This window comes from Heloderma suspectum, chromosome 1, assembly GCF_057233095.1.
Source record: "Heloderma suspectum isolate Gila_16-S chromosome 1, 16-S_ref, whole genome shotgun sequence".
Classification (NCBI taxonomy): Eukaryota; Metazoa; Chordata; class Lepidosauria; order Squamata; family Helodermatidae; genus Heloderma; species Heloderma suspectum.
In genome coordinates this window covers 124835658-124863446 of record NC_139458.1, presented here as the reverse complement: position 1 = coordinate 124863446, position 27789 = coordinate 124835658, and the positions used below count along the sequence as shown (strand labels likewise).

Below are 27789 nucleotides of genomic sequence, written 5' to 3'. Positions count from 1 at the left end.
GAAAGTCTTTGTACTGGCTTTCTGCAGACCACTTTGCTGCCTTTCTTTAATTTGCTGTACAAACTGAACTCTTAACACAACTCCGAGGTGAGCATCTTTTCCCCTCTAAGTCCTGTCTTGCTTAAATAGGATCACTACAAACAGCAATTCTGTGAAGGATTTTATTCCCTCACCCACCCCCTCGCAAGTGATTTCTGCTTTGGTAAACTTTGCATTTATTTCAAATCCTCCCAGTTTGGGATACATCCTCCAAAATAAACCTTTATTCCTCACTGCCCTTCACCTGCCACCCAGATGCAGTCCTGTTGAAACTCATCAGTGCTTCCTCAGGCGGCTGGCGTTGGATTCGGCGTACCTCAAACAGTGTAGTGATCTTTGTCATGGGTTTGGAAGCCAGCTCTTTCAGCTTCCGTGCATCAAAGCGCGGCCTGTGGAGGAGAAGGGGCAGACGTCGCCGGAATGAGAACGTTCCCTCTCTCCTTATTTCCTTTTCTTCTGCTTGCTGCTTCCTTTCCTTGCTGGTTGTCATCTGGTATAAGATGGCATCCCACATCTTGATGGCTCTGGACTTGGTTACCCTTTTGTCCTGGCCAGTGTCATTGTGGGAGTCTTCTGTCTTCTTCTTTCCCCCCACCTGCTCAGGTTTGGCTGGCTCTGGTTCCGAGACCGGAAATTGGGGTTCTTCTGATTCCACTATCAAGTGCTTCTTGAGGCGAGACCAGCCACTAAACTTGCTGCTGGGAGGAGGCAATGCTGGCGTTGGTTTTGGCAAGGAGCTCACAGGACTCTGAGAAGGAGCAGGTGGCTGTGGTAGTGCAGTCTGCTTGTTGGCACTTCCTTCTGGCAAAACAGCATGGGCGCGGACCACTGATGGAGCAGGCAGAGCTGCTTCTGTCATGGTGTGCTTCTGAGGTGCATGGGGACTTGGCTGCCTCTGGGTCTCGCTGTGTGGTTCAAGGCCTCTGTCGCTTCCTGGAGTCGTGGGCCTCTTGAACTGAGGAGTTGGGGAGGTGACAACTGTGAGCTGTCTGGGGACATGCAATATTTCAGCTTTCATTGTCCTGGTGGGAGGCTCAGGGGCTGAAGTAGCATCTAACTTAGGGGTCATTGGCCTGGCCTGGCTTACAAAGTGTGAGGCTGGCATTTGGCTTGGTGGCGGTGGCTGTGAGTGACTTGTTTGCAAATGGGCAGGCGTGGGCCTGTCTTCTCTATTGGGGTGTTCCACTGACTGTTCTAACAGTGGGGTTTTAGGCCTCGGTGCTTGCACACTGTGGATATAGGCATGCGTTTCAGCAACATGAGTAACCATCACTGCGGTCTCCACCACAGGTCTGGGGGAAATGGGGTGTTCAGGGAAAACAACTATGGAGTGTGTGGCGCTTGGATGGGGCACAGGTGCTTGCGTGTCTGGAGGGTGCCCTGTGGGTGGCTGCCAAGGCTCAGGAGTGCTCTGTCTGTGAAGTGGCGATACGACAGGGGAGGCGGTGAGTCTGAGATGCTCCGAAAGGCTCCTCTGCTCTGTGACAGTGAACGTGAAGGGCTTTCCTTTAGGAAAGGGAGAAGAAACATGGTGGATGACAGGCTTGATGGAGAAGCGGGGTGGGAGGTTGATAGTGAGGTGAGCCAGAGCTTCTGTAGGCCTGAGTGGGGAAGAGCGTTGGCTGTGCTCCAAGTCTGGGCTGGCTTCACTCACGGGGGAGAGGCTGGTCCGGAATGCTGTGGCTTGCTGTGCTGATAACGTTGCTTTCTTCTTTGCAGCTTTCTTCAAGAGCCTCTGTAGTTTAAGATTGTCCACACTAGGCTTTGGTAGAAGAGGAGGAGGTGGAGCCTGTGGGTGGAGAGAGGCTGGCTCATGGGGCGGTGTTACAGTTATCAGCATTTTAACCCCCTAAAACAAACAAACAAACGGGATTTTTTTTTTCTAGTTGCTGATATAAAGTCTCTGATGTTCATGGTGATTTAGCTCTACAAACATGTAGGACTGAAACTTGACTCTTGTACAGGTAAAGCCAAAATTCATTAAAAACGTACTTGGTCCAAGTACTTAAAGCTAAGAATTGCTTAAAAATATGAAAGGAAATAGTAGAAAAGAATCCAGCTTGACATGTACATGCAGCAAAGATGTAAATTAGAACAGTCTTGGGGCTGAGTCACGCATGCATGTTTATTGCATGGGTGAGCCATCCCAGATCAAACACCCCTGCTAGAACTGCCACACTGGTTCCCAGCACCTACGACGCAATGCTTTTTAGTGGAGTCAGTGCGCACACACAATCAGCTGCAAGTCCAGTGTTTAAGTCAGCCTTCCCCAACCTGGTGTCCTCTGGATGTTTTGGACTTTAACTCCCTCCAGTCCCAGCCAGCATGGCCAATGGTCAGGAATGGTGGGAGCTGAAGTCCAAAAAATCTGGAGGGCACCTGCCTGGGGAAGACTGGCCAAAGTAATCAAATTATGCAATGCTCATGCATGTACAAACCAGTTCTTAACTGGCTGAACTCGTTACAGGCGCATAATGGACATGTGGATGTATTTCCAGGCAGAGGGCTCCTGGTACTATCAAAAGCCATGGTGAAACTATTCCATGTTTTTTTCCTTAACAGATTTTTTTCTGATAAGAAAAAAAAAAAAGACACAATGGGGAAAACACCAGAGGGCTGCAAATGGAAGATGTTAGCCTCTGGATGCCATGTAAAATTCCGTGAATGAGGCAGGGCAATTGCACAATAAAAGCCTCCTCTGAAAACACTCCTGGTGGCTTTTTGTTCCTCTTGCCAGCCCCTTCATGTGTTAGTCACATGAAGTAGGTCCACTGGTAGAAAGGGTAGCAGGGCCATAACGCTGGCCCTACCCAAAATTGATTGATTTTTATTTATTTATAAAGTTATGAGTCTTCTTTTGGCCCAAATTGGGCCCACACGGCAACTTTGGGTCAAAACTTGCAACAATTTAAAAACCTTTAAAGTTGCGTGGCTTCCTTGCCTTGCCCCCTGACGTCCACTTGTCAAGCGTGAGCATCTTGGAAGGGGAAGCCTACATGCAGAGGGTTCAAGTCCCTCTAGACATCTGTGTGACCTGGGTTGTAGCTCCTGTGGAAGCCTACATGCATAAATGCGTGTCCGCTTCTCCTTCTTGGATGCCCATGGTTATGGTGTGGATGTCGAGGAGGGGGTCCACTTAGGCCTTATCAAAACACAGATCTGTGGAACACTTGCATATGCTAATTTATATGTAGAAATGCAAACTTAGAAATAATTATATAATACTCATTCAATACATTTGTACTAATGCTGTGCCGAACATTTCTGCCACATTTTTTTCGACCATTCTCATTCAATTTGATAGAAGAGAAATTGCCTTTGAAAAGAGATTAAATGGTGAAGAAATTTTCGAGAAATACTCATGGGTTGGGTTTGGGTTTCTTGGGCTTACCTTACTTAGGAGGTGGCCGAGGAGTGAGCACAAGTGTCCTATTTTTCACTGTACAATCATCTCTCTGGCCACCTGTACTCTCCTCAGCTTCCTACACTTCAATTAAAGCCCAATTTAAGGCACCATGAGGTAATTCCTACCATAGGGCTTTTTCAGATCAGGGTGTGCAGGCACCCTGGGAGGCTAGCTGTGATTAGGTAAGCTCAAAAACACCACAAAAATACCTTATAAAACATCCCTGAATGAGGCAGAACAATGGAAGCCTCATTCAGGGCGGGAGAAAACATTCAGGAAATTGGAGTATGGATTTTGGGAAAGCACTAGCTCCACCTCATCCCTGGAGCAAGACACAACACTGCCCCCACCTGCATTGCGGTGGATGCAGACTGGGGGCCAGCCTGCCAAGACAGTTGATGCTGTTGCAGCACAACCCCCCCCCCTTACCAAATAAAGAAAGAAGCTGTGCTACAAGCCCTGCCAATGGGGAGCCCTAGCTGGGAGAAACTGTTGAGAATTTCTTCTCCCCCTGGAGAAATTCGGTGAAATTAGCTCCCAAATTTATCTTCCCACAAGTTAACCTGGAGGATTTCAAGAGGACATTTGTGCACAGCTCTAATTTGTACCATAATGGGGAAGACTGTGATCAGGTGCTGTGTGCGCCTGCTCGTTTAGCTGTCCTCTAGACGCTAATTGTTGATGGGCAACTTCAAGGCCTCTGCTCTGCTCTCCCCTCTGAGAGTTGTTTACCTGTTAGCCAGATTTGGACGGGATAGCCCTCCCCATTGAGGATGCTTTCAAACAGAGCACTGTACTCTGTAAAGTAGGACATGAAGCCACCCTAGGAGGAGGGCAGGGGAGCTTCATGACCTGGGGGGAGGGCATGTGGCCCTACCCCACTGCCTCTTTCTAGGTGTGGACCCCTTTCACAAGATTAACATGTGAAGACTGCAGAGACTGATGAAGCCCTGGACACTCTCCTCAACTTGACGTGGGATACTGCCCACACTTTGGAACTTTGGCTCAAGTCTGTCTCCATGCACTTTTCTCCCAGTTGAGTTCTGATACCAGAAGTGAGCCTGGCTGGCTGGCAGAAATGTGCGGCAGAAGAAGCTGCAAGGGAAAGGCGATGGGCAGGTTCTGTTCCCCTTTGGCTCTTTAAAATCCTATTCTCCCGACCCACCCCCTTTTCTGCTCTTGGCACATGGATGGGACAGGCCCGTGTTTAAAGATGCAGTTCTGCCACTGTCATGTCCAGTTTTAGCTTTAATTTTATGTGCGACACGATGGTCATTCTCGAAATAAGCCTTTCCTTTTGCACACCGTCTCCCCGAACTCTGCTGCGTTGCAAAGCAAGAGTCAGCTAAAGGTGAGTGGTGGAACATGAGAGCAGCTAAGGAGCTGATGTCCCCACTGAATTCTAGCTCCCAGCAATAGATGGTGTTGGGTATCGCTTGTAAAAGTTCAGCAGGGCTATCGGGTCCTCTATGCTTCTCCTTGGTGATTCGTGTGCTTATTTCAGCTGCTGTGGCTTGCATGCCAAAACCCATTGCTCAGCTGATAGCAGGTCTCTGGGGAGGAGGAAAGCATCTACAGTGCTGGAAAAGCCTGGCTTGCTTAGTTCACATCCTCAACCTGTGATATGGAGGACAGATGTTTCCACTCGAGTGCGCCCAAGTGGCTGGAGCAGCATTTGCCTAGCTTGCACTTTGTCTTTCAGCTCAAGCTTATTACTCCTCTGGAAGGACGATTTTTTGGTCTTAGCAAAGGGGACTTTCTGCAGAATTACTTCTCTAAATGCCCTTTATAAGGCTGATTTGCACATGAAACCCAGTGGCTGGTGGCTGCTTGAAACACACAACTCAGGAGTCTGCTCATGTGGCCAACTACTCCCGTGAAGTGGCTTCCCAGCAATTTTGAGTGTGCAAATGCCATGAAGATTAAGATAGCATGATGAAAACCGCAAGTACCATGTGGGCAGCTGCTGCAAGTGGATGGCTTGCCACACGGGGAAGCCCTCACCCGACTACGTGTGTGAGCAGCTGCCATTCATGTGTATATCCAGCCTGGTAAGGCTATCGGTTGGTAGAGCTCAACGGCAACATAGATGGCAGCGTGAACACCATGTTGCACAACTGCCACTTAATGTGTAAAGCACAAAAACCGTGTGTTCCATGGAGGATGGATGGCCTGCTGCTTCTGTAGCATTTGAAGGGGAACTTGCACAGAGGAGGCTGGTGGCTCCGATGTCAGTGGGGCGGTGATTCTGCTTCGGTTTCAGTCAGAACTTGTCAGAACTCTAAAGGAACTATCCAAGATTCACTGCCCTACCAACATCGGAGCCAGCAGCCTCCACGAAACTTGTGCAACTTCCCTTCCTTCAGGATGATGCGTATGCTCCCAGTGCACAAATTGCATGAATCACCCTGTGGGAGAGGGATAAGCCCCCCTGCTCAAATATTACAGTGGAAAAGGAAGCATAGTTCACTTGTGCTACTCTTTCCCTAGCTCCTTAGGATGCTCAAAAGAGTATCCATCCAAATTCACAAGAAGTACTAACCATTAGATCCCGCTACCTCTTCTGGTCACGAAACAGAATGTGCGGAAACCAAGTGTAATATGCCAGAGTGGGCATGGGCAGACTTCAGGTATGTGGGACCTACTTTGTTATTTTTAGGACACCAAAGGAGGTCTGCTGCAAAATGGTAGCTCAAGGGACACAGCCAGTTGCTTACTATATCCCATGAGCCATACACTAGGATTGTCTGCATTTATAAGTACCACTCTACATCTGAGTTACTACAGATCAAGGATTCCTGTAGCCTATTTTTTGTGAATGGGGAGGGAGGAGACTTTATGTTGCTATTGTCAAAAAGGTTGGGAATTGAAAGCCCTGGCCGATTCGCTGCAGATCATCTAGCAATCTACCAGTAGATGCCAATTTTACCTTCTGGCCCCTTTGAGCCAAAGAACTTGAGATGAAACAGAATCTCAAGTTCCTTTTGAAGTTACAGCAGATACCTCCCTGGGCAAGGGTTGGCCTGTAGATCTGTCTTGGTATGCTTCTACGAATGTGTAGCTGTACATATACCAACTGCTATCAGCAAAAATAATTTTAAGAGCATGTGAAATCTTTAAATGCTTTTCTTATCCCCTCACAAATCAGTGATAATATAGGAATTTATCTTTTTTGAAATAATCTTTTAACTTGCTAAGACGGGGCAAAGGACCTTCACTGGAGGGGCTGGATAGCCATCTGCCCGGATGCTGTAGCTGCAACCTGGGGTGAGCTGGGGGTTGGACTAGATGATCTTTGGTGGCGCTTCCAACCCTGATTCTATGACCCTGTAGCGTCCCCACAAAAGAGATTGAACACATCCTTGCAGAAGCTTTTTCTAAGGCACTGGTATGTTTAACCTTGGCTGTTCTTCCCCTGCCCCCTCAAGTATGGTGTTTTACTTGCAGCTAGACAGCCTTCAATCTATAAAATTCTTACTGTGGTTATTTGGAGAACTTGTTTACATTTTCCACTTCCAGCCTTGCCAAACTGTAAATCTGTGTGACCGAATGTTTGTTTTTCAGGTCCAGATTTTTTTGCTTAATATCACTTTTCATCTTCTGAGCCACGGTTAGTAGATGCTCTCATTAACCTTTCTTTGATATCATGTGGCAGACTTGGAAGGTCTGTGTAGCCCCCCACTCCCCCTGCATCAGTTCCTGCTCTGTATTCTTCACACATGCTTAAACTATCAGAACCAAGGACCCACTGGCATTTTGGGTGGCCTTTTACTGAATGCAGTCATTTTTTTTATAACTGATCATGGCTATGCAGCCAAGTAACTTCTCAAGGACCCCAGATAGTTTGGGACTCTTGCACGCTGAAACTTAACAAAAGCAAGAGAAGCGTGAAAAGGCCAGGGATTAACAAGCATTTCCTTTAAGCTGGTGCCAAATCACTTTGCTTCTCAGGGAGTGCTGCTGTTCTACTGTGTGTCAGTTTTATATTTAAGCCTTCAGTCAACCGTATGCCTCTAGCTTTAGGAGACCAGAATGCCAGGGTAGGAGAGGGAATAGCTTGAAAGATGGAGAAGTAATTTGCAATCCTTGAGTCAAATACAGAACCAGCTGTTCTGCTTGGAGAGAAGAGAGAGATGTGAGGAAACTTGATACTTATGCCACTGCAGCTGAGCTGCTAAGGTAAAACTGTCATCCCTCTACTTTTCCAAGGCCGATCACTAGACTTAACTCGTGATGGGTGACCATTTCATTTCAGTCTGTTTTTGCTAAGAATTTGCCAACATTCAGAATTTCTTCACATTTGGGATGGAAAGAACTTGAGACTGAAAAATGTCAAAGGCTGGAGAAAGCAAAACTGACAGACATCTATCCCTAGAGTTGACAAAATCTCTCCCTGCCCCCGTCCCCCCAATTTAAAAAAGAATGGAAAAGCCTCACAAATGGACATCCACTTACCAGGGTGACTGTTGTACAGTATGAGTGACAGGTACTCTTAGTTGTGTCAGTTTCCTAATGAAACTGGCAAAGAAAGAGGCTTTGGACCTCTGTTTTGTATGCAGCAGGTCCCAGGTTCAATCCTCAGCTTCTCCAGGTAGAGATAGGAAGGACTCCTGCCTGAAACCCTGGAGAGCTGCTGCCAGTCAGTGTCAACAATACTGGGCTAGATGGACCAATGGCCTGACTCAGTACAAGGCAGCGTCCTATGTTCCTACAATACTGCTGCGGCCTCTGAAAAATCTGTGGTGGTAAAATATAGCCAACAGCCAAAGCTGTTCCTCTCATAGTGCAATGAAACAGGGGGCTTGTAATGGTCAGCGAGTGACTTAGTGTGAACACGTTCTCTTTCTGTGCATATTTTTGTGGGGTGCTGGAGGGTGTACATTTCCTTTTTGGGCCACAGACATCTTAAAAACAACACACCCCTTCATGACAGAAAAACACACTGGCAAATGCTGTTTGGGGCAATGGAAATAAGTTAAAAGAGGAGACTAAAATAGCCGAAACTGGGTGTGAAACCAGGCTCCAGCCATGAGTTTGGCGGTCTCCAACAGAGACCTTGCTGCGGGCGAAGATCAGATGCTGATGGCAGCTGTATGGGCAGAAAATAGCTGTTCTGAGGCTCCACCTGTGTGCTGCATGTTCAACAGTGGGTGGTGAGAGACAAGAATAGAAATAGTAGTAGTAGAGCTGGGAGCTCCCAGAATGAATTCTCAGCCATGCTGCTGATGACCTGTTTGCATGCTATATACAAAGGGAATGGACCTAGCTACCTAAGGGACTGCCTGTGTTGCTTTGAACCTGTCCTGGTATTAATGTCAGCAGGAGAGGCCCATTTGAGGGTGTTATTACTTAAAGAGGCCTCTTTGTTGGGCATGTGAGAAAGGGCTTTCTCCTGTGTTGCCCCCAAACAATGGAATGCGCTCTCTCAAGAACTACAATTGGCCCCCACTCTCGTGGCCTTTAGAAAGGGCGTGAAGATGCATCGCTTCAATTTAGCCTTAGTTTTTAAGGCTGTAATGTTTTTACTGTTTTGGTCTTGTTTTTATTAAGGTTTTATTGTTTTAGATTGTTCTGCACCACTTTGATGGCTTTTTAGCAGATAAGGAGACATAAAAACAAATAAATTAAACAAACAAGCCACCTCTACTTCTCCAGGCTAGAAAATGAGGGCTAATAAAGTGAATGGGAATGTAGGTAAGAGTCACCTAAGACACTTCTGGATTCCATTTTTGTCTCGGAGAACTACTGCTGTCTAGATATACAGTAGGGAGGTCTGGTGTGAAATTCTCCAGTGTTGAGGAGAATTCTACTGTCTTACAGAATTCACATCACGCTGTGAAACTGGGTTTGTTTTGAATGGGTATTGCTTCAGGCTTCCTTGGCGACTGTGCTTTGACATCACACCTTTTGCCTCTTTGCTACTCCACTCTTGACTGGACAATGGATCGTCTTCCCAGTGGAGAAAGTGGGAGACTGGAGGGACATAGTGCAGTGGTAGAGCACCTGCTTTGCATGCAGATGGCCCCAGGTTCAATCCCCAACATCTCTAAGTACGGCTAGGAAAGACCCGTCTGAATTCCTGAAGAGACACTGCCAATGTAGACTGGAATGGGCAACCTGTGGTCCTCCATATGTTGGACTCTGATCATCCCTGACCATTGGCCATGTTGGGTGGGGTTGATGGGAACTGTAGTCCAAAACCTTTGGTGTTAAGCACTGGACAAGCCACTCTGGCAAACTCCTTTTATCTATAGCTGTATGATGTTATTTTTGTCTGTGCTTTGTTTACAGCTCAGCTTGGTCCTCATTGGAACACCTAAGATAATACTTCTGTGCAACGCTGTTGTTTCCTCTGCTAAAAGAGAACTATATTCAAAGGATGGCTTCCCTTCCTCGCTCAAATCAGCAACCCGCTTTAAAGCCAGCTACAGTTTTCTTCACAGATGGGAGAATCTCTCCAAGTTGGCTTTCATCTGGATTTGGACACAGCATCAACTCAGCAGGCGATTTACCTAAAAACAAAAACACTTTCTCTAGATTGGATTTTTGTTCTGTTCAGGAAATTAATTTGCGTACTCTTCTGTGTCCTTATTTTCTGAACCTAGCCCCTAGGCTTGCCTAGGAGAAATAGGCAAGCCCTTCGTTATCTATGCTTTATCAATAACCAGGGAGGAACCTTTAGTATTCCTTAACTTCTTTTGAGTTGTGAGAGAAAAAAAAAAACAAATGTGAAAAGAAAGATTAAGGCGAGAAGGGTGGTAGGAAAACCATCCATCCACAGCCATCTGTGCCCTCAAAATGGCAATGCATGCCAGTGCCTCAACTATTGACTATAACTTGATGGGGGTGTGGTGTGGTGGGGACACACTTCATCTTGTATCACTGTTCTGAACTCTTTAAGATTAAATAAGTGGGAAATTGTATGCAACTATAAATTCAGGATAGCCTTGTCACATTGGTCCATTTCACTTAAAACCCACCCACAGTTTTCTCATCTGAATAAAAAAGGTCATCCGGCCAAGGTAGGTAAAGGTTCCACTTCATAGTGATGGGTCTTCCCTTGCACTATTTCAGTCAGGGTGATCGTCACAGGGCCAAGGAGCACTTCAGCAAGCACTGCACCCCACTCCAACCCAAAAGTGCCTGCCTAACCCACAATGTATTGCTAATTTTGGCTTTCCTTGATTTCTCCTGCCATGGCTAGTTCAGGTGTACAAACCCTGAAGCTTCTTTTCTGTATTCAGACATATAGTTCTCTGGTTTAAGCTGGGCTCTTCTGGGACACAGAGGTATTTCCTTTGAAATTGTGCTCTGAGGTATGGGTCTGAGAGTGGATGCAGGATGTGGGCCTGAGTTGGAGACCAGGAGGCCTCTGTCCCTCACATCTGAACCTTTCCTACCTTGAAGAGGCATCGTGGTGGTGGTTCTGGCAAAGTCACCAGGTTAGTGTATTTGCTGGGATGAAGGGCAGCTCCCAGAGCCAGCCAAATTGGGTCTTGAAGGAAGTCCTTCAAAAAATGGCTGCTAATACTTGCACGGAGTAGCTGACTTAATGTGACTGGTCCTATGCATTGCAATATATAAATGCATCTCTTAGCCTACCAGCTACAAGTACTATTTGTCTCCCTCTAAACAAAAATAAAATTGGCCACTATAGCCTACTTCTGCTCTCCTAAGACTGGAACCTTGCATCTCGAGAGCTTAGATAATTTCCTATTTACTTTTGCTTTCATCTGTTAGGTTTCTGTGTGACCTGGAATTGTTTTGTAAGCATTTAATAAAAATTCTGAGAAATGTAAGCATTTGGCTCCTGTAGTGTCACTGAACCTCAAAGCTTTTGGCAACTCTCTTATAACCTCTGCTTTCCTAAATGGCAGTGGGAGTGAAACTAAGCAAGAAGTTTTAAAGTGGTGTGTTCCAAAATACTACAAAGAGGACGGGGGCAATAAAAAAGCACTGTTGCATTTTGAAGGCTTTTCATAGTAACTATAGGAGGGTTCAGATGACACACCCCTGCTTTCCAAGAACATGTGAGGGGAGCTTCCCAGACAGTGCAGGCTAGCCCTGTGCCTGGCAGCCACTAAGGGTGGCCATGTGTCCCCTTTTACAGAGGACAGTCCTCTATCGGAAGGGCTACCAAAGTACTGTCCTCTAGTTTGAAGGCATCCTTTGTTTGAAGGGCTGTCTGGTCCAAGTCCGGTGTAAAGGTAAAGAACCATCAGAAGGAAGAGCTGGGCCTTGAAGTTGCCCATCAACAGTGCTGGACAGCAGACTGAGCACGGCACACAGGTCACCTGGTCACGGTCTTCCCACTATAGTGAGATGTTAAAATTATAATAATTTCTAAATTTGCATTGGTATATTTAATGCAAATATGTGTCTTCTGTCCTCTTTTTTTTTGGTGATGCCATTCCTTTCATTTAGGGATTCATAAGTTGCCACCCTAAAGGCACATCCACACGCACCATGCATATGTTTGTGCATTAGAAGGGTCCTCATGTGTACCCACACGCCCATGTAGAGCTCCTCCATGTGATGGGGATCCCTATCTCCAGACTAATAGGAATCCCCTCTTTTGCAAGGAGAGTGTGCCATCACATATGTATTTGGATGGCAGAGCTAATTCAGTCATGAAACAGGTTTATGGAAGAGTCCACCTCAGGGAAGGACAATTGGACTTCAATCCCCTTTCAAGCCCTATGGTTCTATGTATCTGTATTCCACAACTGGTTTTACACTGGCCCTTCCTTGCCCTTCAGTTCGTTTAAATCCGTGTTTGGCAACCTGGTGCCCTCCACATATTTTTGACTACAGCTTCCATAAGCCTGCACCAGCTTGGCCCCCACCACATTGATGTGGAAGTCAGTCCCAGTGATTTTTAGTTGAACATCTATGTAAAGGGTGGTTTCACATACTGCACGGCAACAAACCCAAGCTTGTCCATGAGTGTACACACAATAGGGGCCTCCAGCCAATCTGTGTAAAATCATCCACCTGTATCTTGTGATGATTACACTTTGCATATTCCTGAAATTGTAAACTTAAGCATGCAACTAAAAAAATGCAATATGCAAAGAAGCGCTTGGTGAGTGGAGGACTGCAGTAGTCCTAAAGATCTACACATGCCAGTAGAGTGCTGGGCTTTGTGTGGTGCCCGTGTGGGCACCGCATGCCAAGTAAAGCAGCTCTGCTGCTCTTCCCAGCATCACCAGAGTCCTGGCTTTTATGCGGTGCCCACTGTCCCCATGTGGCCACCATGTGCTGCAGCTTTGCCAGTGTGGGGAAGAGCATCTACTCTTTCCAGCACCGCCAGAGTCCCCCACTGCCTGCATCCATTGAGGATTCCCCTGTGTGTGCCACCCCTTCTCCCAATGGGCAGGAGAGCAGCATGCAGGGGAATCCCCACCATTAAGATTGGAGATAATGGTGGGGATTTCTCCAGGGCTTGGAAGAACCCCAGATGCACTGTGGGTTGGACTGGGGAGCCCAGGGGCTGGATTACGCCTGGGAGTTCTACACCCCTGTTTAGGAGGACATGTAGACTTCATGCTACATTGTTTGGTATGGATTTTCAATGCCCCACTAATTTCAATATTTAAAACCTGAAACTTTACTTCCAATTCAAACATTACTGACTTCATTTCTCAGTTATGCAATGAATATATTTCTCACTGTATTTATTATTCTACAGATGATCTGTGCCTGCTAAGACCTCAATGGTGAGCCCAAGTTGATCCCAATTTAGTGACATTCAGCATTTTAAAACCTTGAGAGAAGTCATCAAATCTGTATCTTTGGCTAACCCTTCATATAGTTTTCTTGTACATTTGGACAAAATGGGTAAAACACTGGCCAAGCTTCGCTTCAACACAGCCTTAAATCTACTGAGATCAATTAGCTTAAAAAGTTGTGACTGTGGTGGATTGTGGCCTGGATGTGTTTGTACTGACCTTTTCGAAGCAACAGTGGTTTCCTCCCACACTGATTTGTGTGGTAAAATACTCTACTTATGTACTGTTTGTACAGCTCCTTCACTGGGGATTAAATTACTGCTGTGGCATTAACTTTCTCCCATCTTAAGAAGTGAACTAGTTGCTATCCTATATTTCTTTGCATTAAGTAAGCACAGAGGACACTGTACCAAAGAATACCCATGTTATCTTTCAAAGCCCTCAGGCAAAATGGTGGTTATTAATATCAAACTACCTACATGCAGTGTGAGCCTTATGGCAATAGCAGTATGTCATGAAGGATGCAAATACACTGCAGGATAGCATTGTGGGGCAGTCTTGTCTCATGGGCAGTAGTGTGGCGGCAAATCCAGAAGTGCAGGGTTCCTTTGTGACAGTCACAGCCACGCCCCCTCACAGCCACACCACTGCTAAGATTGTACAACCTTGTAAGATATACAGCCTTCGACTGGGATCCAAAAACAGTGCAGCTCAGAGTAAGGCAGTGGTATTTCAATTGGACGTCTGAGAAAAAAATGTGGGGGGGGTAATCTTTTTCACCCACTCCCTCAAACACAAACGTTTTGGGTTTTCAAAATAAGATCCTCTATGGAAGCTTCACCCTCTCAACTCAGCCCTCATGGACAGATCCCTTCTCATGTAAACAGCCCCCTTGCACACTCCCTTAGCGCCCCAACATTACCCATTAGCCTTTCCTAAGCTCCTTCATTATATCTCTCCCATCCCGCAAGAGAAATGTCCACACACCCAGCTGGATTGAACCACACACGCCTACCTTCTTTCTCCTCTCCCCCCAACTGATTTTTTTTCTGTTTCCCTTCCCTTCACTGGGGTTTGTTTGCCCAGATACATGCCACCCTTGTGCCAAAAAGTGTAGCTGACAGAGCAGGTTGCATTTGGCAGTTCTGCTTACTGTAGAAATTAATGTTCCAGAATTAACAGTGCAATCCAATGGGTGTTTATTTTGAATTCAATTTACAGAGATCTTGGGAAGGCAGCTAAGGCTGCAGTCCCACACACACTTACCTGGGAGAAAGCCCAACTGGCAATGGAACATAGTGGGACTGACTTTACTCAGAAGTCAGTCCTAATATGTTCCATTGCCAGTTGGGCTTTCTCCTAGGTAAGTGTGCGTAGGACTGCAGCCTTAGCTGCCTTCCCAAGATCTCTGTAAATTGCATATGCACAGGATTGTGTGATAAATCCTAAAAACTGGCACAACCAGCCACCTGCCCTGCCCCATAAGTAAATGATGGTGGCAGCACCCCGCCACTGCTGCCGTAGCCAGTAGCAGCAGCAGCCCTGAGCAGGTGGTTGGTGTTGCAGGAGACGAGGGCAGCACAGGGCGCAGGAATGGGCAGAGAAGCCAAGAGCTGAGGAGGAGAAAGGGGGAAGAGGAGGCTGCAGAGCTCGCTCAGGCTCCCTCTCTCGCTCGCTTGCTCCCTTTGTCTGGCCAGCAACCAAGAGGCAGCCGCCTGCACTCCCTCTGCTCCCTCCTCCTTCCCTAGCAGACTGTGACCCGGCTGGGGGCTGGCTTAAAAAAAAGTCCCGGAGCGATGCCCCAGCATGACCTGCCACTACTACACAGCTGCTCACGGGGAAGAGTGTCCGATAAGAATACGCATGAGGAACTTGCACTCTGTAGTACATCCCTCCCCAACATGGTGCTCTCCGTGTGTTTTGGACATCAGCTCCCACCAAGCTCAGCTAGCATAGCCAATAGTCAGGAATGCTGGGCGTTATAGTCTAAAACATCTGGACGTCACCAGGTTGGGGAATGCTGCTGCAGTATGATGCAATGATGGCTTGGTTGTGAGGATACAAAACTTAGCGCTTCAACGTTAACGTCATCAACGAAACAGTTTTGACAACAAGCGTTGTTAATTGTGGCCTGACTTCAAGGCATCCAAACAGTGATTCTACTTCAACAACTGAGTTGGGGGTCTTCTGAACTAGTACTTTCAAGTCTACCTGTACTGAGCCAATTCAGAAGATCATATCTCAGCTTAATAAGAGGACATATGAATAAGCCTTCTCCCAAGACACACATTTTTGCTCAAGCATTGATTAAACGATTGATTAGGCGAAGTACAGGCTGAAGGGGCAGGATTGCAGCTTGAGATCGACAGGCATATGGTCAAGGAACACCTCATTACTTTGAATGAGTTCAAATCTCCAGGGCCAGATGAACTGCATCCTAGAGTCATAAAGGAACTGGCAGAAGAACTCTCAGAACCGCTGTCTATTCTCTTTGAGAAATCATGGAGGACCGGGGAAGTGCCAGATGACTGGAGGAGGGCTAACGTTGTCCCTATCTTCAAAAAGGGTAAAAAGGAGGAACCTGGGAACTACAGACCAGTCAGTCTGACATCAATCCCTGGGAAAATTCTGGAGCAGATCATAAAGCAATCCATCTGGAAGCACCTTGACAACAATGCCGTGATTACTCGAAGCCAACATGGATTTGTCAAAAACAAGTCCTGCCAGACAAATCTGATCTCATTTTTTGATCAAGTCACCTCCCTTGTAGACCGTGGGAATGCTGTAGACATCATATACCTCGACTTCAGCAAAGCTTTCGACAAAGTGCCCCATGATATCCTGATGAGCAAACTAGCTCAAAGTGGGCTAGATGAAACAACGATCCGGTGGATCCACAGTTGGCTACAGAATCGGACTCAAAGAGTGCTTATCAATGGGACCTTCTCAAGCTGGGGAGAGGTAACGAGTGGGGTACCGCAGGGCTCAGTCCTGGGCCCAGTGCTCTTCAATATTTTTATTAATGACTTGGAGGAGGAGGTGCAGGGAATGCTGATCAAATTTGCAGATGACACAAAATTGGGAGGGATAGCTAACACTTTGGAAGACAGAAACAAAATTCAAAGTGATCTGGATAGACTGGAGTGCTGGGCAGAAAACAACAGAATGGCATTTAATAGGGACAAATGCCAAGTTCTGCACCTAGGAAAAAGAAACCAAATGCACAGTTACAAGATGGGGGATACGTGGCTCAACCACACTACAAGCGAGAAGGATCTTGGAATTGTCGTCGATCACAAGCTGAATATGAGCCAACAATGTGATGTGGCTGCAAAAAAGGCAAATGCTATTTTGGGCTGCATTCATAGAAGCATCGCTTCCAAATCCCGGGAAGTACTAGTTCCCCTCTACTCAGCACTGGTTAGGCCTCATCTGGAGTACTGTGTCCAGTTCTGGGCACCACACTTTAAGAAGGATGCAGACAAGCTGGAGAGGGTTCAAAGGAGGGCAACAAAGATGATCAGGGGACTGGAAACAAAGCCCTATGAAGAGAGACTGAAAGAACTGGGCATGTTTAGCCTTGAGAAGAGAAGACTGAGGGGAGATATGATAGCGCTCTTCAAGTACTTGAAAGGTTGTCACAGAGAAGAAGGCCAGGATCTCTTCTTGATCATCCCAGAGTGCAGGACACGGAATAATGGGCTCAAGTTACAGGAAGCCAGATTCCGACTGAACATCAGGAAAAACTTCCTGAGTGTCAGAGCAATACGGCAATGGAACCAATTACCTGGGGAGGTGGTGGGCTCTCCCACACTGGAGGCCTTCAAGACGAGGCTGGACAGCCATTTGTCAGGGATGCTCTGACTTGGATTCCTGCATTGAGCAGGGGGTTGGACTCGATGGCCTTGTAGGCCCCTTCCAACCCTACTATTCTATTCTATGATCTAAACCAGGAAGCCTCTAACCATAGTCTCCCCTTTTGCCTTAATCGGGAAGCTATGGCTAACAACTCCAGAACAAGCCAGAATATTAAACCAACTTCAAGCTATGCTTTGATACCCTGGTCTGTTCTGAAGCTGTTAATCATAGTTTCCCAGTTCAGACAAAACAGAAGGAACTCAGTAGCTGGCTTTGAAGCAGCCACAGTCTCTCAGCTTCAGTTCCTCATCTGTATAGCAAGAATACTTCATGAGGTACATGTGAAGATAACTACTTATTACTGGGCACTTTGCATTCAAACAAATTATTCTAATATCTATAATGATTTAAATGTGTCATGACAATTAGTGCATACTTGCTACCTGAGATTCTTTTAAATGGAGATGCTAAGGATTAAACCTGGGACCTTGTACATGAAAGGCAGCTGCTCTACCTTCCATTTTGAAGAGTTAGCATTAAAATGAGTCAGGGGTGGGATTTTGACATTTCATTTTGGGTGTGTCATTTTTGTCCCTTCCTGCACTGTCCAGACCCACTCAATGATCAGTCTTACACATGATGGCTGCAGCAACCTTTTTGAAAGCAATCTCCAACGGAAGGAGGAGAAGCAATACCACTGAATGTAGATAATGTAGAACTGCAAAAAGACAGAGGAAGAGAAGCTGGCAAATATATTTTTATTCAGGCAGGCCTTTGGCATGTAAAGCTGGTTTGCTGCTGAAGGTTTTTTTTTTTTTTTTTACTGTCTACGTTCTTTTTATTGCAGTGTTTCTGAATTGTGTTCAATCAATTCATTTCTAGTTGTGTTTTTAACTGACTTGTTCTTATGTTTGAACTGAGATTCTCCTTTAATCTGTACTTTACTATTGTTAGCCACCCCGAGTGTCACTTTTTGTGGAGAGGTGGGATATAAATTTAATAAATAAGTGAATAAATTGCAAACAACTAGCATTAAAAATAGTTTCCTGAGTTTTGAAGAGATGAAAATGCGTTGGAGTAGCACAGAAGAGAACTGCCAATCTTAGCAGGACAAAGGATATACCAAAATGAAGCCAGGAATCACAACTTATTGGCAAATTTGCACTTGTACACATATTGGAAGAGACAGGTGAGTATTCCTCAAAGTAGTAAAAGGGCTGTGGTAATTAGGAACTTACTCCTGAGAAGAACCACTGCAACCTATCTGTCGGCTTCTTCTACTATCTAGGGAGCTTGGTTGTTTGCCTCAATCCTACCAAACACATGAATGGAAAAGCCGATGACCAAATCTACTGACTACTACCCAGTGTTTCTCATCCATGTAAGCACCAATAATGCTGCAAGGAAAAAAGGGAGATATTATTTTTAAAGCCCATTAAATTTTGGGAGCAATACTGAAAGACAGGTTGTCACCTCAGATGGTGGTCCCATAAACTTCCCCACAGCTGGAAAAGATCTAGGAGTGACAAGTGACCAGTGTCATTCTAGGAATAAAGTGTACACCAACTTCCACCAAACTGGTGCCCTCCAGATGTGTAGGACTAAAACTCCTGTACCCCAGCCAGCTGCTGGAGGGCACTGGGTTGGCGAAGCCTGGTGTACACAGTACTACAGGTGGTTGCATGTGGGCTCTCTGGATGATGGGATGAGGCTCAAAAAACACAAGGGAAGCACAGTGGATGACTCATATCGCAATGTGCATCTGGATATACATCCACAGCTGATCTACACATGTGGTTCTCAATCCAGAAAGATGGTGCATAGGCTCTCCTTTACTGAATTGGGTCATAGGTTGGAAAGAGGATAGGAGACGACAGCACACTTAGTATTAATGATAATTTGGGAGACTAAATAAGGCAGCCATCCATAACCTGGTGCCCTCCAGAAGTTTTGGACTACAACTCCCAGCATTCCTCACCTTTGACCATGCTGGCTGGTGCTGCCTGGAGTTGGAGTCCAAAACATCTGGAGGGTACTAAGTTGGGGAAGGCTGGAATAAGGGGAAGGTAGCTGGGAAAGATAGAGATTATAAAATGGGAGGAACCACTGAGTTGTCCTCTAAAAATATGTTGGTATAGCTAGTCTTTTTGCACAGATTCTGCTGAAATTCCACATGAGTTTAGGACTCCAGTTGCTTCGTTCTAATGCTGAACTTATCAGAATTCAGTTGGGTCTTTCAAAATGGATCCACATGCTTCACTGCCATTGTAGGCCTTCTGTGATCACATGACACAGTGGGTTTGAATTATCAGTGGAGGAAAAGAAGCCACTGTGGCTTCTTTTCCCTGGCCCACACGTGCTGTTGCGTGCCCACCATTTCCCTAATTACCCTTGCCACAGCATGGGTTGGATTGTCATCTGAACCCAGTGAGGTGCATGGTAGGGGTAGCTTCTAAACCACCCTGCAGCCCCTACAACAAGCCATTGGCTGCAGGGTGTTTTGGAAACCACCCCTGCTGTGCATCTCGCCAGGTTGGGACAACACAGCAACCCGCGCTGTGGATAATTAGAGAAATGGTGGGTGCGCAAGTGGCATGCACAGGGCAGGGAAAAGAAGCCACCATGACTTCTTTTCCTCTGCTGATCATCTGAACCTGGCCAATGTCATTATATATCAATGAAGTCTCCCTACCTTTGATGGAACCCTACCCTGTTCCAGCAAACCCCTAATCCAGTTTGGACCAGGCTTGTTACGGACAGCTCTTCAAATTTTCATGGGATTATGTTAACTTTCAGAATTCGCTAACACCTCTATATAAGACTCTGAATAATTGGGCTGAAGCTTTGGGAAAGATCGTAAGAAAGCAACTTGGATGCATTTGTACCCATGCAAAAAATCTGGATAAGAATATAATCCTATACATGTCTATTAAAAGTAAGACCCACTGAGATGAATGGGACTTAATCCCAGGTAAGTATGTATACAAGGTTGTATACATACAATCCCATATATACAAGTCTGCAACTCTACAGATGTCTACTCAGAAGTAAGTCTCATGCTTTCAATGGAGTTTACTCCCAGGCAAATATGTCCATATTGCAACCTTGCATGTTGGAGAGCTCAGTTCCCATTTTTCTTTTCCCCAATCCCAGACCCAGTCAGTGAAGAGCATCTTTCTAGTACATTCTTCTGATATGTCTGAACCAGTGCTGTTGTTGTATTTCTTTTCACTTCCTCATTCCCTTGCTGTCTTGGAATGAATTTTCACCCAGTTCTTGTACTACTGTGTTTCCTCCCCCTGGAATAGCAAGCCTGGATGTATGTGTTATTGTGATATACCCAATGAATTATACATTTGCACAATTATGCCTGTGCAGTGATCTTCTTACTACTAAATATGATGCAGTGTACCAAAAAAGGGGGGACCTTGAGATGGAATTGTGAAAAAGCCGGATGTTCAGATCCTGCTAGCAGATGAAATTTTCAAGGTGTGTGGACGGATGAGTACAGAGGTTGTTGTTGTTGTTCAGTCGTTCAGTCGTGTCCGACTCTTCGTGACCCCATGGACCATAGCATGCCAGGCCTTCCTGTCCTGCGCTCTCTCCCGGAGTGTGCTCAAGTTCATATTCATTGCATCCGTGATGCTATCTAGCCATCTCATCCTCTGCCGTCCCCTTCTCCTTTTGCCTTCAGTCTTTCCCAGCATCAGGGTCTTTTCCAGGGAGTTTTCTCTTCGCATTAGGTGGCCAAAATATTGGAGCTTCAGCTTCATTATCTGTCCTTCCAATGAGCAGTCAGGGTTGATTTCCTTTAGGATGGACTGATTTGACCTCCTTGCAGTCCAGGGGACTCGTAAGAGTCTTCTCCAGCACCACAGTTCGAAAGCATCCATTCTTCGGCGCTCAGCCTTCCTTATAGTCCAGCTCTCACAGCCATACATTACTACTGGGAAAACCATAGCTTTGATTAGACGGACCTTTGTCGGCAAGGTGATGTCTCTGCTTCTTACTATGCTGTCTAGGTTTGCCATAGCTTTCCTCCCAAGGAGCAAGCGTCTTTTAATTTCATGGCTACAGTCACCATCTGCGGTGATCTTGGAGCCCAAGAAAGTAAAATCTGTCACTGCTTCCATTTCTTCCCCTTCTATATGCCAGGAAGTGATAGGGCCAGATGACATGATCTTAGTTTTTTTAATGTTGAGTTTCAAACCAGCTTTTGCACTCTCCTCTTTCACCCTCAACAAGAGGCTCTTGAGATCCTCTTCGCTTTCTGCCATTAGGGTGGTATCGTCTGCATATCGGAGGTTGTTGATAATTCTCCCGGCAATCTTAATTCCGACCTCTGATTCATCCAATCCGGCATTTCTCATGATGTACTCTGCATATAAGTTAAATAAGCAGGGTGACAATATGCAGCCTTGTCGTACTCCTTTCCCAATTTGGAACCAATCGGTTGTTCCATGTCTGGTTCTTACTGTTGCTTCTTGACCCTCGTACAGGTTTCTCAGGAGACAGGTAAGGTGGTCGGTACTCCCATCACTTTCAGAATTTGCCACAGTTTGTTGTGATCCACACAATCAAAGGCTTTAGCATAGTCAATGAAGCAGAAATAGACGTTTTTCTGGAATTCTCTTGCTTTCTCCATGATGCAGCGAATGTTGGCGAATTGATCTCTAGTTCCTCTGCCTCTTCTAAACCCAGCTTGTACAGAGGTACAATGGTGCAAACTCCCTGGGAAATATGGGAGGTTCTGACAGTACCTAAAGAGCCAAACTAGGATGAAGTGAGAGTTCTGTAATTATAATATTCTGGGGGAGGGGATTGTTTTTACTAATCTGAAGAAGTGATGCTCTGGGAGATGGTTTTTAATATTTTCTTTCCTTGCCCTGATCAAAATCCACCACCACCCCGCCCGCAAGTTGCTGTTAGTTCTGCCTTTGTAGTTAACAGAAGCTTGTGGGAGGGCAATTTAGATCAGGAAAAAGGCAAGGAAGACAAGGGTTCAAACAGCCTCTCTGAGAATGCCACTTCCCTGGTCTTCAAAGCAACTGTGTGGGACTGCTAATTACAGAGACAGGGCCTGCAGGATTTTGTAACCATGGATCTCCCATGTAACATCTAATGTAGCCAGAAAACAGGAGGCAGGTCAATGGCCAGGAAATGGAGTAATGCGAGTCTTTGGTCCAGACCAATTGTGCCAAAGCATCTATCCTTCTAATGAGGTGCAAGATTTTTCATAAGAAAACAAGGAGATAAAAGTCAAACACAGGTAACAGAAACCAGTGTTTGACCCTTTCCTCCTGTACACATCAATATAAAAAGTGAAAACAGCTGGAATGAACAGCCCCTTAGAGTAAATCAGATCTGCAAAGTAAACGTGCATGTTAAAAAATCCCCACACCTAGAAAACTAGCATACGGGGGAGAAGGCTATGCTAGAATCCTTCCCCTTGACACACTAGCCTCCCATCGGTTTTAATGTGGGAGAACACTGAAATATATGTTCCTCTATCTGTACTTCAGAAGGGTTACATCCTAGGAAGGCCTACATCACGTGATTGTTTTGATAGTTCAGTTCTACCACTTCAAACCCTGCCCCCCCCATCTCTAGGAATTCCCACCTCTAGGAATTATTTGGTCCATAATAATATGACTGTGAGATAAAGGTTAGTATCCAACAATGTCTCAGCACCAGTGTTAACATCATTGCACTAGCATAAACCACACTTGTGCAATGGGGAAAAATGCCAATTTGCCAGCGAAATTTGGTGACGTGGTAGCAAAAAAAGAGACATTTTTTCTTCAAAACAAGGCATGCACTCCCAGTTTCCTTGGAAGTTTCATTAATCATGGTAATTTAGACTATAAGGGCTCTTTTCTCCCATTATGTGCACAACACCACCCTAATTTATCAGGGACTGCTGGTGTGTTCATTTCTTGGATACATTAGTGCAAACCATGGTCAATGTTGGTGCCAATATGATGGTTAACCATGGTTGAGGCCAGTAGGGGAGTATAGATTTGCTCTGGAAAAGGGCAGGGAGGAAGTCTCCTAGCTGTAATTCAAATTCCCCCACCATTACATCCACAGCGATCCATCGTTTCAGGCTAAGGGGGTTTAGTGGGTGGGAGTCACAGCAAGATTCATAAGCCAGCTCTTGGACACACTAAAAATTAAATGGCAAAACAACAAACCAGCAATATGTTGTGGTATGTGTGTGTGTGTGTATGTATGTATTATATATATTTATGTATTATATGTGTGTGTGTGTGTGTGTATGTATTATATATATTTATATATATATAAATGCGCTCCATGTGTGGCTGCCCTTAAGGCTGGTCCGGAAGCTGGAGCTAGTGCAGAATGCAGCAGCTCGGCTGTTGTCAGGAGCTGCCCCTTTTCAGCGTGTAACTCCTCTGCTGAGGGAACTGCGCTGGCTGCCTATTTGCTACCGGGCCAGGTTTAAGGTATTAGTACTAGTGTACAAAGCCCTAAACAACTTGGGACCAGGATACCTGAGAGAGTGCCTCCTTCCTTACCAACCTGCCCAGTCACTGAGATCATGAGAGGGCATGTTCCTGGTGGTTCCACATGGGCCCATGGCCCGGTTGGAGTCCACCAGGAAAAGAGCCTTCAGTGTGGCGGACCCTTTCCTGTGGAATTCCTTGCCTTTAGAGGTCAGGCAGGTGCCAACATCATGTTCCTTCCCGCGCCTCCTGAAGACATTATTTCAAGAGGCCTTCCTTGCATGACCAGCCATGGGTTGTTGAATTCCACTTCGTTGTCATTTGCCTTTTTTTAAAAAAAGTTTTAACTCTTTTAACCTGTTGTTTTATTCTTTTACCATGTTGTTCACCACTCCGAAATCTTCTGATGTAGAACGGTATATAAATATTGTAAATAAGTAAGTAAGTAAGTAAGTAAGTCAGAACAGTTATAGCTATGTTTCTCACCAGAGGTCAAACAGACACACACCTTTTGGAGAGCATGGGAAGTAAAAGAATGGGCATGAATAGTATCTCCTTCAATAAACTTAGGGACTTTTAGGAACAATATTTTGTATTTGTATCATGCCTATTCTTACACCAATTACATGGTCTCCCAACCCTGATCCTGCCAGTACACACTGCTGAAGGCTCTTCTTTGCCCACAACATGTATTCATTTTCTTTGCAACAGCCTATCCTGCCTTGGCTTCTGAAGCAGATGTGTTTATAAATGTTCCCTGCTATGCATATGGGCTGAACTGGAGGCAGGTATTGTCTGACTGGACCTAGTGATTTACCAGTAACAAATCTCAGACCGTTGGTAGGGACTATTGCATAGAATTAGGTAGTTGCCCAGAGAAGTAGGTGCTTGAGTCTCACGTACGGTCCGGAAAAAGGAAGGAAGGGGCAACCACTACACCTGTGTGCCCAGTCAGAAATTCATGGAAGCAGAGAAATAGTAAAGTTCTTACTACTGCATGGGTGTATAATACAGATTACATGGTTCTGAACCTACAAAGCTACATTATACTGCATTAGACAACTGGCTCATCTAGGCCAGCATTGTCTGCTTTGGCTGACAGTGGCTCCCAGGTAGGGATGTTTTCCATCACTTGTTACCTGATCCTTTTAACTGGAGGCTTTCTGCATACAAAACATGTGCTCTGCCACTGAGCTACGAGTCCTCTGCAAAATTTTCAGAGGTGCCAAGGCCACCTGCCTCCTGGCACAACTCAAAGGCAGCCTTGAACCTGGGGCCTTGGGCGCAGAAAGCGTCAACCTTCAAAAAGAGCGATGCAAAAGGAGACAACTGTTGCACGCCCACAGTTGTAACTTACTGTAATTTGGTTATAACGTTTGGTGCACTGGACCCCTTCCTGACTACCTTTCTGTGGGTGATGAAGTTCATTTTATTCCAGTGAGCATTTTCTTCATTTAGCCTCCACAGTGTGCTTGAAACTTCCACCTTCTGAGCCATTTTTGGCAGAAAGGTGGAATATAAATTTAATAAATACTGCTATTTTTGTATTGATGATTTTATATTTTGTGAACTGTAGCTGTTGTGAGCTGCTACACACTTTGGTATAGGACAGCCTTCTGCAACCAGATGCCCTCCAGCTGTGTTTGCTATAATTTCCATAAACTCCCAGCCACATATGTAGTCCAATACATCTGGAGGGCACCAGGTTGGGGAAGGCTGGTGTAGGATACCAAGATAGAAATCAGTGAAACAAACAAACAAATGATTGTATCATGTATACTACAATTTATCTGCTGCTATCTAAAACACATGTCTGACTAGGTGTCCAGGCTAACAAAGGGGCAGCTATTTACACAAGGCTGCATTTATACAGGCGTATTATGCCTGTATATGCACATATGCACAGACTGCATATTATACAGTATACATGTTATACATATACAGGACTACTAGATGCATCTAGCGGTGACAGCAGGGCAGAGCTTTGGGACAAAGTCCAGGGCCCACCTAGCAGAATAAATAGGAGGGACCCAAATGCAGCAAGGCGGGCTTACCTCTTTTTGAAGTAAGTGAAGGAATGAATGTTACTATCTAAAGCAGGGCTGGGTGACACGCAGGTTGTATGCAGCCCCACTGCCCCCCAAAGTTACCCAAATAGTAATAAAATAGAATAATTGAGGGGAGGAGGATTCCAGAGCAGCTATGGCGCACCAAATGGGTCAAAATTAGATTGCAAACAAGTTAATGTTGACCCTTTTGCTGCTCCATAGCTGCTTTGGACATCATTTAGTTTTTTTAAGTTTAAAAAAATGCAGTCCATGGGGGGTTGGAATGGCTCCCAGACTTCCTGAAGTTGCCCACCACTGCCCTAAAGCGTCCCCCCTGCCAAAAATCCCCATTAAGTCCAGAGTATAATGTTATTGGTGTTTTTGCCACCAGCAGAAAGCCTGAGCTACATCATGAAGAACACATGAGAAGCAGACTCACAGATGGCAATAAATACATGAAAAATGCAATGCACAATGCCCCCAAATTGCGTAAGAACAAGCATTGTGTTGCCTGAGGTGGACAAGTCCCCCTGCCCCTGGGCATACCATGTACAGAAATTGACCAGACTGGCAGTTCAACACTGGACAACCAGTCTGTCCTCCAACACTTCTCCATGGTTCACTGATCCCTCTGCCCTGAATCTGCCACCTGAGGCAGTTGCTTCACTGTGCCTAACAGTAGGGCTGGCTCTATATAAGATGTATAAATTGTAGTAAGACAAACCAAATTGCAATTAGCTTTTGTATTATGGCATAGGTTTATGCCAGAATAAATTTGTTAGTCTTTAAGATGCCACAACATTCTTTTTTTTTTTTTTTTGCTGCAACAGACTAAAAGTGCAATCCTATACACATGTACTTTTGGGTCCAATGGGCAAACTCCTAGGTAAATGGATATAGGACTGCAGGTGAAAACGGATATTTCTCCAGCAGTTATCAAATGGCTCTGAATACCCCCATAGAGGTTTTCAGTCGTTTCAACAGCTAAAATGAAGCATACGACTTGTGATCCTGTCTTTCTAAATTGAACTGTGGAGGGGGAAAAGGTCGCATCTAAAGCCAGTCAGCTGAAGGTCACCCATTGTGGCAAGAGACTGTATTCATTTACACAAGAGAAGAAGTTGGCAAGATATATGCAATATATAAGCATCCATATTTCTTCTTTTTCATTATGCATCTTCTGATTTGGGGTGGCTACTGTCCAAATAAGAGGCCAGCTGATCGTTCTGAAAATGGGTGTCACATCAGCTAGCCGGGTATAAGTTTCTCCTGTACACACAACTACCAGTGCCCAGATCTCATTCCTCCAGCCCTGCCTTATACTGTACAGTGTCCAGAGCTGCTATATCTGCACAAAAAAGCTGCCGTTATGCATTACCAGGGAATATTTCACATGCTGCAAATCAGGTTGCGCACCTTATATTTTAAAAGCCGCAGACACCCCCGCGGCCTTATTCTGGATTCCGCCTGACCCCTTTGCTTTGGAAAGTGCCCGTGTCAAAGCAGTTTCTCAAAAACCGGGAGAGAAAAGTTGTCATGGCAAATGCTTCGCAAACGCAGCCACACATGCGGAGCCATCGACATCATATCTGCTGTGAACCAGCCTTCGCAAATATAAGCATGAAATCTGTTCTTTAATCTATCTCCCCCCACAAATCCGGAATCGGACATGGAGGAATCTCTTCGCATTTCCTAGCGACGCAATTCTTGCCGCTCATCATGCCACGGGAGCACACAGCCTCCTTCCTTGGGGGAAGGGGTTCCACAGCCACGGAGCCACAACCACGGAGGGGAGGGGAGCGGGGAGGGGGCGCCCTGCGAGCCATTACCTGGTGAATGCTGCCGAACGGTTAAAGGCTGCAGCTCGTTGCTCTCAGCTCCGCGGGTTTAAAGACCTGTCGGCGCATCCTTGCCTGGACTCTTCCCTTCCGAGGGACGCGCGGGGGGGACGGGGACGCACACTAGGATTCCTGCCCAAAATAAAACGTGCCCCACCGCTCCTGACCTCAAGGCGGCCTCCTCTGTTCCCACAGGCTGCGAGCAAAGAGGCTGCTGGAGGTGTCGACCTCTCTGGGCGGCAGGGGGCCGCCCAGCGAAGGAGCCGTGCCGGAGTGCTCTTGGGGGCGGAGGGAGACCGGGGCCGAGGGAACAGGCGAGCCTGTTTCGTGCGCGGGAAAACGCGGCCGCAGCCGAAGGGCTGCTGCCTGCTGTGCTGCTGCCTGCTGGCTGCTCTGTTCCCT

General features: G+C 46.0%; 2 protein-coding genes across 6 annotated transcripts in view; one reads left to right on the top strand and one right to left on the bottom strand.

Moving 5' to 3' along the window:
* Positions 1-10206, top strand: part of LSP1 (lymphocyte specific protein 1) — a 129822-nt gene extending 119616 nt beyond the window's left edge. For 3 of the 5 annotated variants that reach the window (XM_084855966.1, XM_084855942.1, XM_084855952.1), the window contains one exon: positions 9737-10206. The gene's annotated coding sequence lies outside the window, so the exon portion shown is untranslated. Of the gene's footprint in view, positions 1-7009; positions 7056-9736 lie in introns of all 5 variants that reach the window. The other 2 variants (XR_014792054.1, XR_014792055.1) reach the window with 1 other exon arrangement.
* PRR33 (proline rich 33) lies at positions 144-27789 on the bottom strand. Its single transcript, XM_084855930.1, has 2 exons — positions 27379-27789; positions 144-1888 (listed from the first exon to the last, which is right to left on the bottom strand). Exon 2 carries the CDS (start codon positions 1877-1879, stop codon positions 263-265), a length of 1617 nt encoding a protein of 538 aa, XP_084712056.1. The 5' UTR covers positions 1880-1888; positions 27379-27789; the 3' UTR covers positions 144-262.

Excerpts from the sequence above, each read along its gene's own strand:
- PRR33 (XM_084855930.1), bottom strand. The coding sequence starts at position 1,879 with ATGCTGATAACTGTAACACCGCCCCATGAGCCAGCCTCTCTCCACCCA.